The following is a 15,363-nucleotide window of genomic DNA, read 5'->3' as shown; positions in this document are numbered from 1 at the left end:
ACACAAAGGAAGATGGGATGGACGTCATAAGAGCGGTGGCCTTGGAATCAGTGCGTCAGATCGCCCCTGGGTTAGTACGGGTGATAATCTCGTCGTGGGACCAAGCGTCACACCCCTCGGTCTACAATCGAGTAAGTACTCGCGCGAGTGCAAACTTCAGAACGCTGAGCAGAAACGAGGATGCAAAGGACGGCGGGGAGGTCCTCGGGATCCCGGGCTGGACTATTGGCGCGGAAGCACCTTGACTGTCCAGTACTCGGTAAGGAATTAAAGGATAAAAAAAGAAAACATATGAGTACTACTACGATTGACTCCAGACACGGAGACGCCCTAGCTACTACTGTACATACCTACTTAAGTAGGTAGGTCTAAGTACCCAGCACTTAGGTACTTAAGTAGGTTGGTAGCTCGCCACTGCGAACAGCGTACATTTCGCTAAACTGGCTACTGTAGGTACTTAAGGCACTCGGTAGGAATTCGACCCGAAATTCGGCGCCTTTTTAGAAGGCTTGGCCGTGTTGTAGTAAAAGCTGTATTACAATGGTTCTGGAAGAGTATTGGTGTTTTGCATTGCCAACTTTAGAAGTTGGAATACGGAGGGAGGCTCAGCAAGTACGTACTCCGTACCCATCACATCCCAGAGATCAGACGTCAGGACCCACGGGCGGTCCTTCCCACCCCACTCTCCCTCTCTCTTTCCCTCTCCTTGCACGCAACACGTGAGCATTGGGCTGTGCCCCTGTCCCACTTGTCCGTCCTGTCCCTGGCTGGTCCTGACTTGCCCCGACTTGGCCAATTCCAGTGGCCACCGGCCCTTGCTCACTCATATCTGGCGTCCTCGTAAGCCCACGAGTTAACATGCTTGGTCAAGCCAGGCATGTTTGACATGGCAAGTCAAGTTTGGGGCCCCCCTCTCTTCTCGTCCCCCCTCGTCACAATTCCTCGTCCCTCTGTCGTATTGTCCTTGCCAAGTCGTCATTTGTTCCTTGTGGCTAGTGCTAGTAGTAGTACTTGACTCCGTACTAGTACTAGTATTTGGCCTAATCCCAGTCCCAGTCTCCGCCATCTCTTCAACACGCCCCTCGTCTGGTGCACTGGGAATTATCCTTCTCTTTTCTCAAACACATCACCACCGCCTCTGCTTTGCGCAGAAAGCCTCGTCGCAAGTGCATCGTGTTCGACGCTGCACTCTTCCAACGGCCCCTTCGACGGGCAGTAAACCCGCGGTTCTCAAATAGGGGCGCCGATTATCTGATAGCCACGCTTGAACTCTCTCCCCGATCGACTTGCCGACAGCAAAACTACCGAGCCTCAGAATTGATATCCCGTGCCTCCAAGTCCTTACCCAGCCAACCACATGCTTTGTGGACACGGCCTGTTGACTGCATCCTCACGACCGACAAAACCTGAAAAGACGACTGCATTGCATTCTTGCTACATTATTTGCAGTCGCCCAAGCCCTGCTTCGCGCACAGCCGGCAGATACTTGCAGCTCAATACCGATTAGCCCCCAACAATTGGTTCGTCTCTTGGGTTGTGCAACGTACCACCGTCATCCGTCATCCGTCATCCGCACCCGTCGGCCGCCTGCCTTTGCGTCTAGTGCATCTTGCAGCTCGTCTCCTTCCTCCCCAAGCCGATACTACCTGCGACGTTAATTTTATTCTACCCAGATTGAACGAGGCTGCGATTTGGCGTCCTTGTAGCGCTTCTACCTGCCAGACCCGCACCTGTCGCATACAATAAATGACCTCTTATCAAAGCCGACTGTCTTTTTAGCGCACTCGACTCTGCTGTGTTCCACATAGTCTCATTCGGGTCCCTTTGCGAACGCCTAGAGCGCACGACTTAAAATATAGCAAGGGGCCTGGTCTGGTACCCGCGCGCTCCCGCCTAACGCGACATTCCTGAGGAGAAAGAGGCTCATCTCGTTGTTCTTGGATCTTGTCACCAAGCTGCATCTGCCCCGCTCCGCTCATCATGCCCACCATGCTTCAAACTCCATCTCGAGCCTCAACTGCTTCGTCGTCGTCGTTTCAACCCTTGTCGCGCCAGAACACCATGTCGTCCTATGATGGAACACGCTCGGCGCGCCAGTCTAAGCGGTACTCCATGTCCGCGCTGTACATGTCTATGTCAGCAAACGAGGGTGAAATGCAAATTGAGGATGATCTTGCCAAAGGTAGATTCGCGTTGCCGTCAATATGAGAACTCATACTGACTTATCTGTTTTGCAGCCCAGAAAGTACTGCGAGATTTGAAATCAAAGATATCTTCCCAGTCGAAAAAGAATTTTGTTCTTGAAAAGGATGTGCGGTATCTGGATTCAAGAATCGCTCTTCTCATCCAGAACCGAATGGCTCTTGAAGAGGTGAGGACTTCCTACCGCCGGATACCTTCCGTTTCTTGTTGTCTAGTTTGAATGTACTGATTTGACCTGCTGCAGCAAAATGAAGTCGCCAGCCACCTCGAGGATGCTACCGAGGTTCAGGAAGGTGTTTTCCCAAATGATGACAAGACCCAGAAATATGGCAATCTCTTGTTTCTCTTGCAATCTGAGCCCAGGCATATCGCGCATCTGTGCAGACTGGTTTCAATGGCCGAAATAGACTCCCTGCTGCAGACAGTCATGTTCACAATTTACGGAAACCAGTACGAAAGTCGCGAAGAGCATTTGCTTCTAACCATGTTTCAGGTCAGTATTTTCATTCTTAGCCCTGGAATGTAGTCAAGGAACTGGTCAGCTAACCATTAGTACTATAATCAGTCTGTTCTGACATACCAGTTCGATAACACTCCGGATTATTCCTCGTTGCTTCGAGCCAACACACCCGTGTCCCGTATGATGACAACATATACTCGTCGTGGTCCTGGTCAGAGTTTTCTCAAAACTGTGTTAGCCGACAGGATCAACAGCCTCATTGAATTGAAAGACCTGGATCTGGAGATTAACCCCTTGAAGGTTTACGAGCGCATGCTGGAACAGATTGAAGAGGATACTGGCACCCTGCCTGCAAATTTGCCCAAAGGTATCACTGGTGAACAGGCTGCCGAAAATCCCAAAGTCCAGGCCATTATCGAGCCCCGACTCACTATGCTAACGGAAATTGCCAATGGATTTTTGAGTACCATTATCGAAGGCCTGGAAGAGGCTCCTTATGGTATTCGGTGGATTTGCAAGCAAATCAGAAGCTTGACAAAGCGCAAATATCCTGATGCAAACGACCAGGTTATCTGCACTTTGATTGGCGGTTTCTTCTTCCTTAGGTTCATAAACCCAGCCATTGTTACCCCCAAATCGTACATGCTTATTGACGGAACTCCCGCCGAACGGCCGAGACGAACCCTGACCTTGATTGCGAAGATGCTTCAAAATCTTGCGAACAAGCCTTCATACGCCAAGGAACCCTACATGGCAAAGCTTCAACCATTCATCCACCAGAACAAGGACAGAATTAACAAGTTCATGCTGGATCTTTGCGAAGTCAGTGACTTTTACGAGAGTTTGGAAATGGACAACTACGTTGCGCTGTCAAAGAAGGACCTTGAGTTGGATATTACATTGAATGAAATTTACGCCATGCACGGACTTATCGACAAACACTATCAAGAGCTCTGCAAGGATGAAAACTCGCACCTGGCTGTTATTATGTCGGAACTTGGTCCATCTCCAGCTCAAGTACCGCGCAAGGAGAACAGAGTGATCAATTTGCCATTATTTAGCAGATGGGAAACTGCAATTGACGATTTAACCGCAGCGCTTGACATCACACAGGAGGAAGTGTTCTTTATGGAGGCCAAGTCCATCTTTGTGCAGATATTGCGGACCATTCCACAAAGCAGTGCTGTGTTGCGACGGCCATTGCGTTTGGAGCGGGTGGCCGATGCTGCAGCAACGAGCCGTAATGATGCTGTCATGGTTCGCAAAGGCATTAGAGCCATGGAGTTGCTTTCGCAGCTACAGGAACTGGGCGTTATCGACAAGAGCGACCAATTCGATCTATTGCGAGACGAAGTCGAGCAGGAATTGCAGCATCTCGGCTCACTCAAGGAAGGCGTCATTGCTGAGTCGGCGAAGCTAGAAGAGGTATACAAGACGATTCGTGACCACAACACATATTTGGTGGGCCAACTGGAAACATATAAGAGCTATTTGCACAATGTGCGGTCTCAGAGCGAGGGCACAAAGCGGAAGCAGCAGAAGCAGCAGGTGTTAGGACCCTACAAGTTCACGCATCAGCAGCTTGAGAGGGAGGGAGTGATTCAGAAGAGTAATGTTCCGGATAACAGACGGGCCAACATCTACTTCAACTTCACTAGCCCTTTACCAGGTACATTTGTTATTTCGCTCCACTATAAAGGTAAGACATGTGTGATAGCAAACTCTGAGGAAGACCCAATGTGCTAATATGGTCTTGCGTAGGTCGCAACCGGGGTCTTTTGGAACTCGACCTCAAGCTGGACGATTTGCTTGAGATGCAAAAGGATAACCAGGATGAGCTCGATCTGGAGTATGTGCAGTTCAACGTACCCAAGGTGCTTGCCCTGCTCAACAAGCGATTTGCTCGAAAGAAGGGGTGGTAAGGTTACGCCGAGCCTCGTATATTTTCACCAATGTACAACGACTATATCGAAAAGGGCTGTTTGGCGTTTGGGAAAGCACTGATACCATGGAAGTTTCGTTTCTTTTCCTTCATTTTTACATTCGTACAGCCAGTTGGGAGGAAACCCCCCCCTTTTGTGTTTTTTCCCCTTGGTTCTCTTTCCCGTTTTTGCTTGTTGTTCGACGGCCGACGTTAGTATTCCTTTCCCGCTTCCGTATTGCGGCGAGACATATAGCGCTACATTTGCACACTCAGATACTAGGTAATAATTTGGGGAGGATATTTGATATTCTGCTTCGGCCGGTCCGAGGAGACTCTGGTTGTTTTTTTTTTTTTTTCCGTTGGAACAGTTTCATTGACGGCTCTGGTGGCTTATTTGATATCTGACGGGGGCTTTTGGACCGAGTCGGGAGGATTTACCTTTTGGATGAATTAGTATTGATAAATGAGTAATACATGTATCCTGTTGTGTGATGACATGAACGAGGGCCTGGTGAATCCGTGTGTGTGCATGTGGCTGGTCAAAGTGAGGCGACGCTGAGCTCGCTTCTAGGACCATGGAGAGCAGGCAATGTCGTCAAGCTTCGTTCCTCAAGGCTCCGATCTTGTAACAGATGGGTTCGCCTTGTCCCCCAAACGCGGTTTAGTCTCCCACTTTTGACGCCACGACAGCCTCGCTTTCCCAAAGTTGAGCAGGGTGAAACGTGGCATGGCCGATAAGAATTGACGCCCAATGTTAATTAAGTCGCAGACAAACTCGGCGCCTAGCGGGCGCCACCTCCACGTGCTTATGCGCTGCCATACATACGGATGTCCTCGCTGGGTAACGTCGGCTTGTGGTGGGCGAGGCGCGACGGTGACGTAACTGTAGGTGTGTGAAGCAGGGCTGACGGTTCATGCAAGTCGGGCAGCTGAGTCGAGCTGTTACCGACGTCCTGGGAGGGTGACCGAGCGATTTAGTGCTGATATGGAGGACAGGAGTCAATCAATGAATGTCCTTGGTTCAGCCGCATCATGGCCATGTCACGCACGCCGTGTAAGTGAGGAGTAGGCCAGGTCCCAGGCCGAGGCTGCAAATTGCTCAACGCTCTGCCCACGTTGGAATTTAGAAATAGTGTTCCGTGTCCTGGTGAGGCGTCTTTGCCCATTATCCCTTCACAATTCATAAAGCACTGGACTTCAAGCCGTGTCGGTAGTGTAGATTGAACCCTGTGTGGCACATGGCATCTCAACTCAATGTCGAGGAGCTCATCGGCGCCGCAGAACACCACCACGAACAATATCTCCAAACACTGCGCAGCATCCAGAATGTCGTTGGCCAGCGAGCTCGCGAGCGTGCAGACAGTCCTCCGCCTCGCACCCTCTCTCACCCGACCTTTTTCAGTCCCGAGCCTCACACGCCCAATCTTCACCTCCTCAGCCGCCTCCAGCGGACGCGAACCTCGACGCTGGAAACCACAGCAGAGCGGCCGTCGTTTTATCCGTCTCCCAAGCCCGTAGCGCGCTCGACAATTTCTCATGATTCAGAATTCATCCCTGACGAGGAGCTGTCCTTCATCCCGCTGCTTGACGCGCCCTCTGCCGGCGCTCGCCCTGCGGAAGAGCTGGCACCTCCGCCCGCGGATATCACTTCGAGAACACAGAAACCTCTTCTCCCACTGAGCTTCTCCGACGACATGCTCATGCGGCATCTCAGGGAGACAGAGTTTGACGGGCCCACGGCCACGGTGCTGGAAGAAGTCGTTCGCCGGCGGCCAGACATGGACCTCGCCGTGCCGTTTCGTGATTTTGCAGCCTTTGAGCGCGAGAGCTACGTGAGCACGACGTTTGAAGTATACGAAGTCACGGCAGACGCAGAAGCCAAGAAGATCAGCGTTGATATTGATGTACAAGCTGATGTCAAGTACGGCGGAGAAGGCGTGCCGTACCAGAGTCCAGATGGCATCGTGGATGCGCCGACGGTATGGGAGGCCATCAAGGACGTCAATTCCGACGGGGAGGCAGTGGGCAGAATCACGTATGTTCCTTGTACGCGCCGTTTGGGCTCCAGTGTTGTTGACGTACCCGATGAATAGCATCGTCCAAGAGCCAACGCCGCTCATCCTCGCCGCCCTCCATCTCACAATGACGCCGCACTTCGACATGGGCGAGCTCCTCACCCATCTCCTCTCTGAGGCGCCAAACCGCGGGCGCACAAATGCCATCATGCACCGGGCCTTTGAACGAACCTCGTCCGTCTCGCCGTACCCCCCGTCTCCTTTGATCCCCCCAGCCCTCGACACCCGCCATCAACCCGCCTCGTCGTACGCAAACGTCCGTCAGCGCTCATTCTTCTTCGTCTTCAAGTACTACACCTCGGTGGCAGAAGGCCTCGAGCCCGCCCCCTGGCAGAGGTTCGACAAACGGCCCTCTGACAAGCGGCTCGGCGACCACATCGACATTGCCGAGTGCAGCTCCGTGCTCGCCCTCTCGCTCGGCGGCGAGCCCACGAAGCCGCTGCGCATGAGGCCTCGCCGGGAAAGGGCCAGAGAGGGATTCCTCTTCGACACCTTTGGCCCGTGGCAGCTGTTGAGTATCCAGAGCTTTCCCGACGACCAGCACACTGTCCGCGGCGAAGACTTTCAGAAAAAGAGCTTTTACAACGGCCCCTATGCGTTTCTAGACCTCCTAACTGCCGAGTATCGTGACGCAGGGAGACGAAATCAGATTCTCCACGAGAAAATCACAAAACTCATTACGCCCCCTGTCAGTCTCAGTCCTCATCAGCCTCTTCCTTCTCCTCCCCCCCTGTATCTTGTCCTAATCGCCAGCAGACCGAGTTCATGTTCGACCGCCGCCTCCGCGACAAGCTCCTCTTCGAAGACAAGCACTTCACCTACATCCGGCGCTACTTCTGGGCCTACAACACCCTCGCCGTCATCAACACGGGCATCAAGGCCATGGTGGGCGCCTACTTCGACACCTTCACCGACGACTTCTGGCCCGGGAACCACCCGGTCCTCTGGCCCCATCCCTCGCCCTCGTCGCCCGAGGGCGAGGCGTACCTCGCAAAGATGGCCCTCCTGCGCCGCGAGCTGGAAAAGGCCGTCGCCGAGCTGGGCGAGGTGCTGAAGCGCAACGAGCGCACCAGAAAGGAGATTGAGAACCTGAGGGACCAGCTGTTCAGCGGGAGCTCCATCAAGGAGAGCAGGAGGGCCATTGACCAGGGCGACAACATCCGCATCCTGACCATGATTAGCATGATTTTCCTGCCGCTGACCTTTGTCACTGCAAGTGAGCCCCTTTTATCCCGAGACGAGGCATTTACAAAAGAAGAAAAGAAGAATAGATGGGAAACTAACATTTCGTAAAAAAAAAAAAATAGTCCGTTTTTGGCATTACGGAATTCACGATTCCCGCGACTGACTGGCGCTTCGCAGTCACCATGGTCCTCGTGTGCATCCCCTTCATGGCGCTGATATTCCTCCTGCAGACACGCATATTCACCGTCGTCGTGGGAGAACTGTACAGATTCATCCTTCGGGTAGTCACGTTTCCTTACAGAATGTTCACGGGGGCCCTCGAACAGGACGCGCCTGATAATCGATCCGTGCACTTGGCAAAGGGCCGCAAGAGAAGGCTCAGGATGAGAGTGGCGAATGAACAGCCGCCCGTCGGTAGTCGCTGGAAGTGGCCGTGGCAGAAGAGATGGAATGGAGAAGGGGAGCTGGGCAGGGTATAATATAATGGAGGACCCGGTTGGTGTGAATGAGGAGGTCGCCCGGTCTTTTCTTTCCCCTTTTTCCCCGAATCATGATTTGACGACCTAAATTTGATGATTTATGATAATGAATGTCACGTGGATGGTGGGCAATCAAGATATTACAACAGGGCTAGACAAGGCAGTGTCAGATAAAATCAACAAGGAATGACAATGACAATGAACAGCACATCAGCCCGTCAAACCCAGGCATGGTATGAACACTCCTGGATCCCCTTTTACCGTGGCAAGTAGTGTAAATTGACTTTGTAATCCACCGTGCTCTTTCTATCCCCGAGTAATAATATACGAACTCTTATGTAATCAACCACCGCATCCCAATTACCTCCCTGGATATCATCCTGTTTCGTAACCGTCATAGCTCTATAGTTCATTCATCTACTAACCAACCTTGCTTGATTCGCGAACGCGCTCACCCACCCTAAAGTAGCATCCAAGAAGACCGATGAGCAAGATGGCATAATAATCCTCCCAAAAAGGTTGGCCAGAAATGGTGTGTCGATATCACGTATCTTAGCCGCAAGTCCGTTAGGAAGAAACGGTGACGGGCTTGGCAGCTGGGGCGTCGGTCTGCTTTTCGGCGTCATCCACTTCCATAGCATCGTCCTCACCAGCTTCGGCTTCAGCCTCAGCCTCCTCCTCTTCGTCGAGTTCGTCCTCACTCTCCCCTTCAATATCAACACTGCCATCCTCGGACATTTCTTCCTCTTCCGGCCTATTCTCTTCGGCGTTCCCATTCTCCTGTTCAACTCCAGCCATTTCAGCGTCCTCCCCAGGCTGGAGTTCAGTCTTTTCGGCGGCTTCGGCAGCAGCTTCTTCCTCGGCCTCCTCGGCGCCGTATTCGTCCCCATCTGCAACAAGGTCTGCCTCGGGTTGCTCTGGAGGAAACTCAGGGGGAGCCGAAGCCTCGGAGTCCCTGTTGGGATTCATTAGCATAATCAGAAAACTGACAGCAAGCAACTGGAAGGGTCGCTCAACATACCACTTGATGGCGAAGCGAGTGACACGGGGCTTCTCAGCAAGCACATTGCGCCGCACGCGCTCAATGATGGGTTTGGCCGGCAGATCAGTGTTAAGTTCCTCAGAATCATATTCATTATTAACGTAGTAGCCCACCCGGACGAATTCACGACCATCGTAAGCGCAGGTTAGGAGAATCACAGTAACTCCTAGAACATCAGCGTCGGGAATTCGCGTAGTTTTAGGAGCATCGGCCTCAAACAAGAACTTGTTCACGCCGACAGGGACCGGTCCAACCAGCAGTGAGTCAAGCTCCTGGTCATATTGATCGCTAAAATGCCGGGTCAGTTACCGTCCATCGATCAGGTATAATAATGACGCTGGGAGGTGGTTCTCACGAGGTAGCAGAACCGACGTAAGTAAGCTTCCATTCAAGGTCTAGAGTACAATCAGTTATTCTGTAGGCTTTGAATGCATAGATGGATGCTCGTTTCACAGCTTGTACCTTTCTCGAGCGCCTCCAAACACTCGAATGTGATCTCAAACTCGTATTTGTCGGTAAATTTGGCCGGGTTGTTCAGCACCTTGACACCTAGTAGCGAGACGACGGACATGTTGATGGAGTATATCCTTCGAAGAACGAAACGCTAGCTTTTCGTTGAAGTAGGGTACGCGCAACTTGGGTTGAATCAGTCGAATGCAAATGGGCAGGGGATGTGGAAAGTTTGCAGTTGGTTGTAAGAGCAGCGGTGACGGTGTGCGGGAAGGTGGCGCGCAAATTGATCGAGCGCTTCAGCAAACGGCGACACGTTATTTGGAGTGTGGCAGAGACGAACGCGCTGTCAAGTCAACAGAATCAAGCTTTGTGCTGGAGGGAGGCAGAACCCTGTCAATAGAGACGAAGGAGGCTGGCGTGGACTGGAGGAAGGCAAACAAGTCTACCGGGTGGCAGAAAAGTCGTGGCGGACGGAGGCTCAATGAGGGACCGCATGTCAAGTGCGTGACAGCGAGAAGGTGGGACGCGCTTGATGGCCACCAGCGCGTTGAGAGGCCGACTGTGGGTTCCAAGTGGTTGCTCTTCTTGAGCGTCCAGATGTCTACTCCGTAGGCAGGTACCCTATCGTCGAGTCGTGCCTTCCTGGACATCGTCTACTAGTTCTAGGTACCTAGGTAGATACCAGTAGGGGAAATCAGATGATACGAAATTTCTAAGTACTTAGCCACGTGTGTTTGCATGGCATTAGTAAATAGCCCTGTAGGCAAGTGCTTGAGACTGATATTATGTATTGGACTCGTACGGGGTGACAAAACAACTTGTAACCTATCCTCAGCAGTTCGCACATTGTCTGGTACTTGGACTTGTCTTCGTCCTCTAAACTACCCCTGTGACGGGGATCCAAATTATCGGTTTAGTTGGTTCCTGGGGCGCCCACTGGTCCATGCAGAGACAAAGGGCTCACCGCCCGCCCATTTTAGACTAGCTATTCTTGTTTTTTGCCTGCGACTCTGCGACGAGCTTCTCAGGACATCAACACCTTCAAGAGCTGTCAATCACAGCCTGATCCTGCTGCTGGTGCCACCCGACATCCAGCACAGGCCGCAGACCATCGTATTGCTATCGCATTGTTTTGTTTATTTCGCTCTCTTTAACATTATTGCGCCTTTCACCGACGTCCCGCGTCTTCGCCAGTCGTGGAGAGCTGCTTTGGAATCGCCACTCAGCAGGCGAAGCTTCCAATTCAGCGAGTCGCCTGCAGGCATTGCATGATCCCACCACAGCATCAGTTACTTAGCCATTTTACAGAGCATTATATTTCTTCCCCCGCAACTCGAGTGCCTCTCATATACTTCCCGCCTGTTCCTCTTGCAATTTCATCGAGACGGAGCTACGTCCCTTGCCTCGTTTGAACTACAACCCCGCCAACGACCACGTATATCGCGACTTCTCCATCATATTCTAATATAAAGAATACAAGTGCGCTCGTGAAAATGGCCACGGAAGATGCTGCCTGGGAAGGGGAGGGTTCTGGTGTGGAATATGATCCGCTCGCGCAGCCGAGCGCAGGGCTCGACCAGCCTGAGGAAACGTCGGAAGCTGTGAGCGAAGCTGCCGAGCCTATTGATGAAAATGAAGAGGACCAGGACGATGGAGGCGAATATGATCCCGAATCTGTCGGTTTTGACAGTGTCTCGCACATACCTGACAAGTCTGCGTCTGGGACACCGTCGCAGAGACCAGCCAACAAACCTAAGATGTCGGGGGGGTTTCTGGTCGAGGTGTCGGATGATGAAGAGGACGATAACCAGGACGCTCCATCTGGAGCACGAAATTCGGCTGCGGCCAATGCCAACCAAACCAGCAATGGCACTACGCCCCTTCCCATTGCCGGCGCGCTTCCTAATGCACCTCTTGGGCTGGCTGGAGTGAATCCCGTGGTACTTTTGGAGGCGCGCATTCAGGAAGACCCGCGTGGAGATATGGATGCGTGGATCAACCTAATGGCCGATCATAAGCGTCGAGGCAGGCTTGACGAACTCCGCTTACTGTACAACCGTTTCCTTGAAGTGTTTCCCCAAGCGGTGAGTTATAACATCTGAATAAAGAATGCCGTCTAGCGACTGACACGAAGCCATTCCATAGGCTGATATTTGGGTTGAATGGATTGAAATGGAACTCAATCTTGATAATTTTGTCGACGCTGAACAACTCTTTGGAAGATGCCTGATGTCTGTGCCCAACGTCAAGCTTTGGACGTTATATCTTAATTATATTCGACGTCGGAATGACCTGACAAATGACCCAACCGGTCAGGCCCGACGTACCGTCACTCAGTCATACGAGTTTGTCATTGACACCATTGGATTTGACCGTGATTCGGGTAATATTTGGCAAGACTATGTTCAGTTCATCAAAAATGGCCCAGGTCAGGTTGGTGGCACAGGATGGCAGGATCAACAAAAGATGGATCAACTCCGCAAAGCATATCATCGTGCCATCGCCGTCCCTATGTCATCTGTGAATACTCTATGGAAAGAGTATGATCAATTCGAGATGGGCCTGAACAAAGTTACTGTACGTTCCAACGACTGCCATAGCCTTCACCTCGTCACTAACCTAACCTGATGGAATAGGGTCGTAAGTTCATCCAAGAGAGATCACCGGGATATATGTCGGCGAAGAGCGCCAACATTGCTTTGGACAACATCACGCGAAACCTCAAGAGAGAAAATCTTCCACGGCTGCCTCCCGCTCAAGGCTTTGATGGCCATGAGGAATTCCATGCCCAAGTTGAAATGTGGAAGAAGTGGATTGCTTGGGAACTGGAAGATCCTTTGGTCCTCAAGGATGACGAACCGAAAGCATACAAGCAGCGAATTCTGTATTGCTACAAACAAGCCTTAATGGCCCTACGCTTTTGGCCCGAAGTTTGGGTTAATGCAGCCGCTTGGTGCTTTGAAGCCGACATTCGAGAAAATGAGAAGGTTCAAGGCACCGAAATGCTGCTTCAAGGCATCAGCGCCAACCCAGAGAGCGTGTTGCTTGCCTTCAAACACGCTGACCATATCGAAGCCAACTATCCAGAGAAAGAAGAGGAAAAATCCGAATATGCCAAGGCAGTGCGGAAACCTTACGACGCTGTTTTGGATACCCTCTACAAAATGGGCGACAAAGTCAAAGAACGGGAGAAGCTTGAAGTCAACACCCTCAAACAGGCTGCAGCAAATGAACCCGCTGTCCAAGAATCTATAGAGGAAGATGACGATGACGACGACGATGAGGAGAAGAAGGTTAGAAAGTCTCCCACAGAAGAGCGTATTGCTGCCATTCAACAGGCGTACGCTGCTGAGTCACATCTCCTCTCAAAGACAATTTCTTATGTCTGGATCGCCATGGCTCGCGCCATGCGACGTATTCAAGGGAAAGGTAATCAAACTGAGGGTGGCTTACGAAAAGTTTTCACCGACGCGCGACAAAAGGGCCGTCTAACGAGCGATGTCTATGTCGCAGTGGCCTTGTTGGAATCGGTGGTTTATAAGGATCCTGTCGGGGCGAAAATCTTCGAGCGTGGTGCGCGACTTTTCCCCAATGATGCTGGATTCATGATAGAATACTTGAAGTACCTCCATTCCAAGGATGACACCACAAGTGAGTTGTTTTTCTCAAGTCACCCCCGCTTTAGATTGAATTCGGGTTTCCTAATCGATTTGTATAGACGCCCGCGTTGTGTTCGAAACATGTGTCAACCGCTTGGTATCTAAGCCAGAAACTCTGCAAAAGGCCAAACAACTGTATGCTTACTTCCACAAGTATGAATCGCAGTACGGGGAGCTTTCACAGATCTCGAAGCTAGAAGCTCGTATGGCAGAACTGTTTCCAGAGGATCCCAAGCTGAGTTATTTCACCTCACGATATTCCACCGAAACTTTTGATCCTGTAGCGGCACCAATCATTATATCCAAGGCTGTGCAGATGCGACCAAAACAGCTTATCCCTGCGATTGAACAACCCATCTCTACAAGGGAGAGTATTCCACCATCCCGGCAGGAACAAAGCCCAAGGCCACAATTCATCCGAGCCACCGCCTCGCCCAAGCGCCCGTTTGGCATTGAAGACGAGGACCTCAATCCACCAAAGAGAATTGCTAGAGGAGTTTCCCCCTTGAAAGGAGCAGCTGGACGACGTCTCGACCAACAGCGCCGTAATCAAACATCGGCGCTACCTCGAGACGTGACTTTCCTTCTAAGCCTTTTGCCGCCAGCACCCACTTACGACGAGACACGACTCAACCCGACCATCATGGTGTCATTGCTTCGCGACACCCAGCTACCGGACTATGCTTCTTGGAAAGCTAAAACCGGCGGTCAATATCGCATCACGTCTGGCAATCACAGTAGACAGGCGTCTGGAGATTTTGGCAACCGGCCAACCAGTCCGTACGGACGCATGGCGGCAGCATCGGGAGCTTACAGGAACTCGCCACTGAGGACAGAGAGCGGAAATGCGTTTGCTGCAAATCCTTACGCTCCGCCACCAGATGCCAGTGGTGCCACAGCTTCATCATGGCAGCCACCTTCTGCTGGCGCCTATGGAATACCACCACCCGCGGGACAATATGGGGGTTATCGCTACTGAGTTTTGACGAACTGTTATATGTACAAGTACAATTGGGAATTTTTTGACACGACAAGTTGGGTTAGGTTGCAGTTGGTGTTGATGACGCATTTTGCAAGGCGTTTGGTAGACATTTGAAATGAAACTACGAGATGCATATCGCCTCAAGGAAGCTTTCTCTTGCCATCTACCCGGCTATAACTATTCTTTAAAGCAGGGTTGAGTTGACGATGGGTGTTATAACAATCATGTAAATCCTTTGCCAAGGAGAAAAGAAACGGAGGTCTGGTAGGTAGTTCAAATGCGACGTTAGCTAACATTTGTTCCTTGAGATCCAGGACTGTGACTCCTTTACCCCAGCTTGTGTCCGTCAGAGCACAGCAATCGGTGCGACATGCAAACGCACAGTCTCCTATACAAGAACTATGACTCGTGTGATCACGTTTAGTTTGAGCAACGATATCTGCGTTAACGCGTTTGACGGACTGCAGTGTGACTGGGCAATGTCTCGGCTATTACATCAAGGTCAACAACGGAGAGTGAATTTTTCACAACCTGCATCCTGCTATCGATGAACAGTCCGAGACTCCATGCCATTTATTAATTTAGCCCTTGTCCAGCTTCCATTCTGTCGCATGCTACCTCTACCAATTGGCAATGGTTTCTGAATCTCCTGCAGGTGCGAAAGCCAGGCATTAACACCTTAAGTGCTCCCAAGTGCTCCTAAGTGCGCACGAGCATTAATGATTACACCTGGCCGGGCAGCTGGCAACAACCACCTGTCAACAGGCACATGCAAGTGCCAGAAGCACTTGCCTACATAAACAGTGCCCGTGTGCCTTTCTCCTTCCCTTCTCTTTCCCCTCAAACATCTCTTCCATCTTCATCTCTTTCAACACACTTCCTCTTCAACCGGCCCGTCTTCT

The 15,363-nt window shown here is 51.5% G+C and overlaps 4 protein-coding genes across 4 annotated transcripts; 3 read left to right on the top strand and 1 right to left on the bottom strand.

Moving 5' to 3' along the window:
• Positions 1-1,980: 1,980 nt before the first annotated feature.
• On the top strand, positions 1,981-4,584 carry gap1 (GTPase-activating protein; the record flags this gene model as incomplete). The annotated part of the gene is made up of 5 exons (XM_066130338.1): positions 1,981-2,182; positions 2,238-2,371; positions 2,447-2,695; positions 2,756-4,361; positions 4,424-4,584. 5 exons carry the CDS (start codon positions 1,981-1,983, stop codon positions 4,582-4,584), a joined length of 2,352 nt encoding a protein of 783 aa, XP_065986177.1.
• A 1,240-nt stretch (positions 4,585-5,824) lies between these two features.
• On the top strand, positions 5,825-8,325 carry G6M90_00g043920 (uncharacterized protein; the record flags this gene model as incomplete). The annotated part of the gene is made up of 4 exons (XM_014692241.2): positions 5,825-6,621; positions 6,680-7,349; positions 7,418-7,877; positions 8,024-8,325. 4 exons carry the CDS (start codon positions 5,825-5,827, stop codon positions 8,323-8,325), a joined length of 2,229 nt encoding a protein of 742 aa, XP_014547727.2.
• Positions 8,326-8,892: 567 nt separating this feature from the next.
• On the bottom strand, positions 8,893-9,938 carry ASF1 (Histone chaperone ASF1; the record flags this gene model as incomplete). Its single annotated transcript, XM_014692240.1, has 4 exons — positions 8,893-9,280; positions 9,347-9,655; positions 9,723-9,762; positions 9,830-9,938. The coding sequence occupies 4 exons, from the start codon at positions 9,936-9,938 to the stop codon at positions 8,893-8,895; spliced, it is 846 nt and encodes a 281-aa protein (XP_014547726.1).
• Positions 9,939-11,313: 1,375 nt separating this feature from the next.
• On the top strand, positions 11,314-14,458 carry RNA14 (mRNA 3'-end-processing protein RNA14; the record flags this gene model as incomplete). The annotated part of the gene is made up of 4 exons (XM_014692239.1): positions 11,314-11,904; positions 11,966-12,397; positions 12,457-13,471; positions 13,539-14,458. The coding sequence occupies 4 exons, from the start codon at positions 11,314-11,316 to the stop codon at positions 14,456-14,458; spliced, it is 2,958 nt and encodes a 985-aa protein (XP_014547725.1).
• Between the last annotated feature and the right edge of the window lie 905 nt (positions 14,459-15,363).

The sequence above is a fragment of the Metarhizium brunneum genome, chromosome 2, assembly GCF_013426205.1.
Source record: "Metarhizium brunneum chromosome 2, complete sequence".
NCBI classification, from domain to species: Eukaryota; Fungi; Ascomycota; class Sordariomycetes; order Hypocreales; family Clavicipitaceae; genus Metarhizium; species Metarhizium brunneum.
Note: the sequence above shows the minus strand (reverse complement) of the source record. Positions and strands in the feature narration are given on the sequence as shown.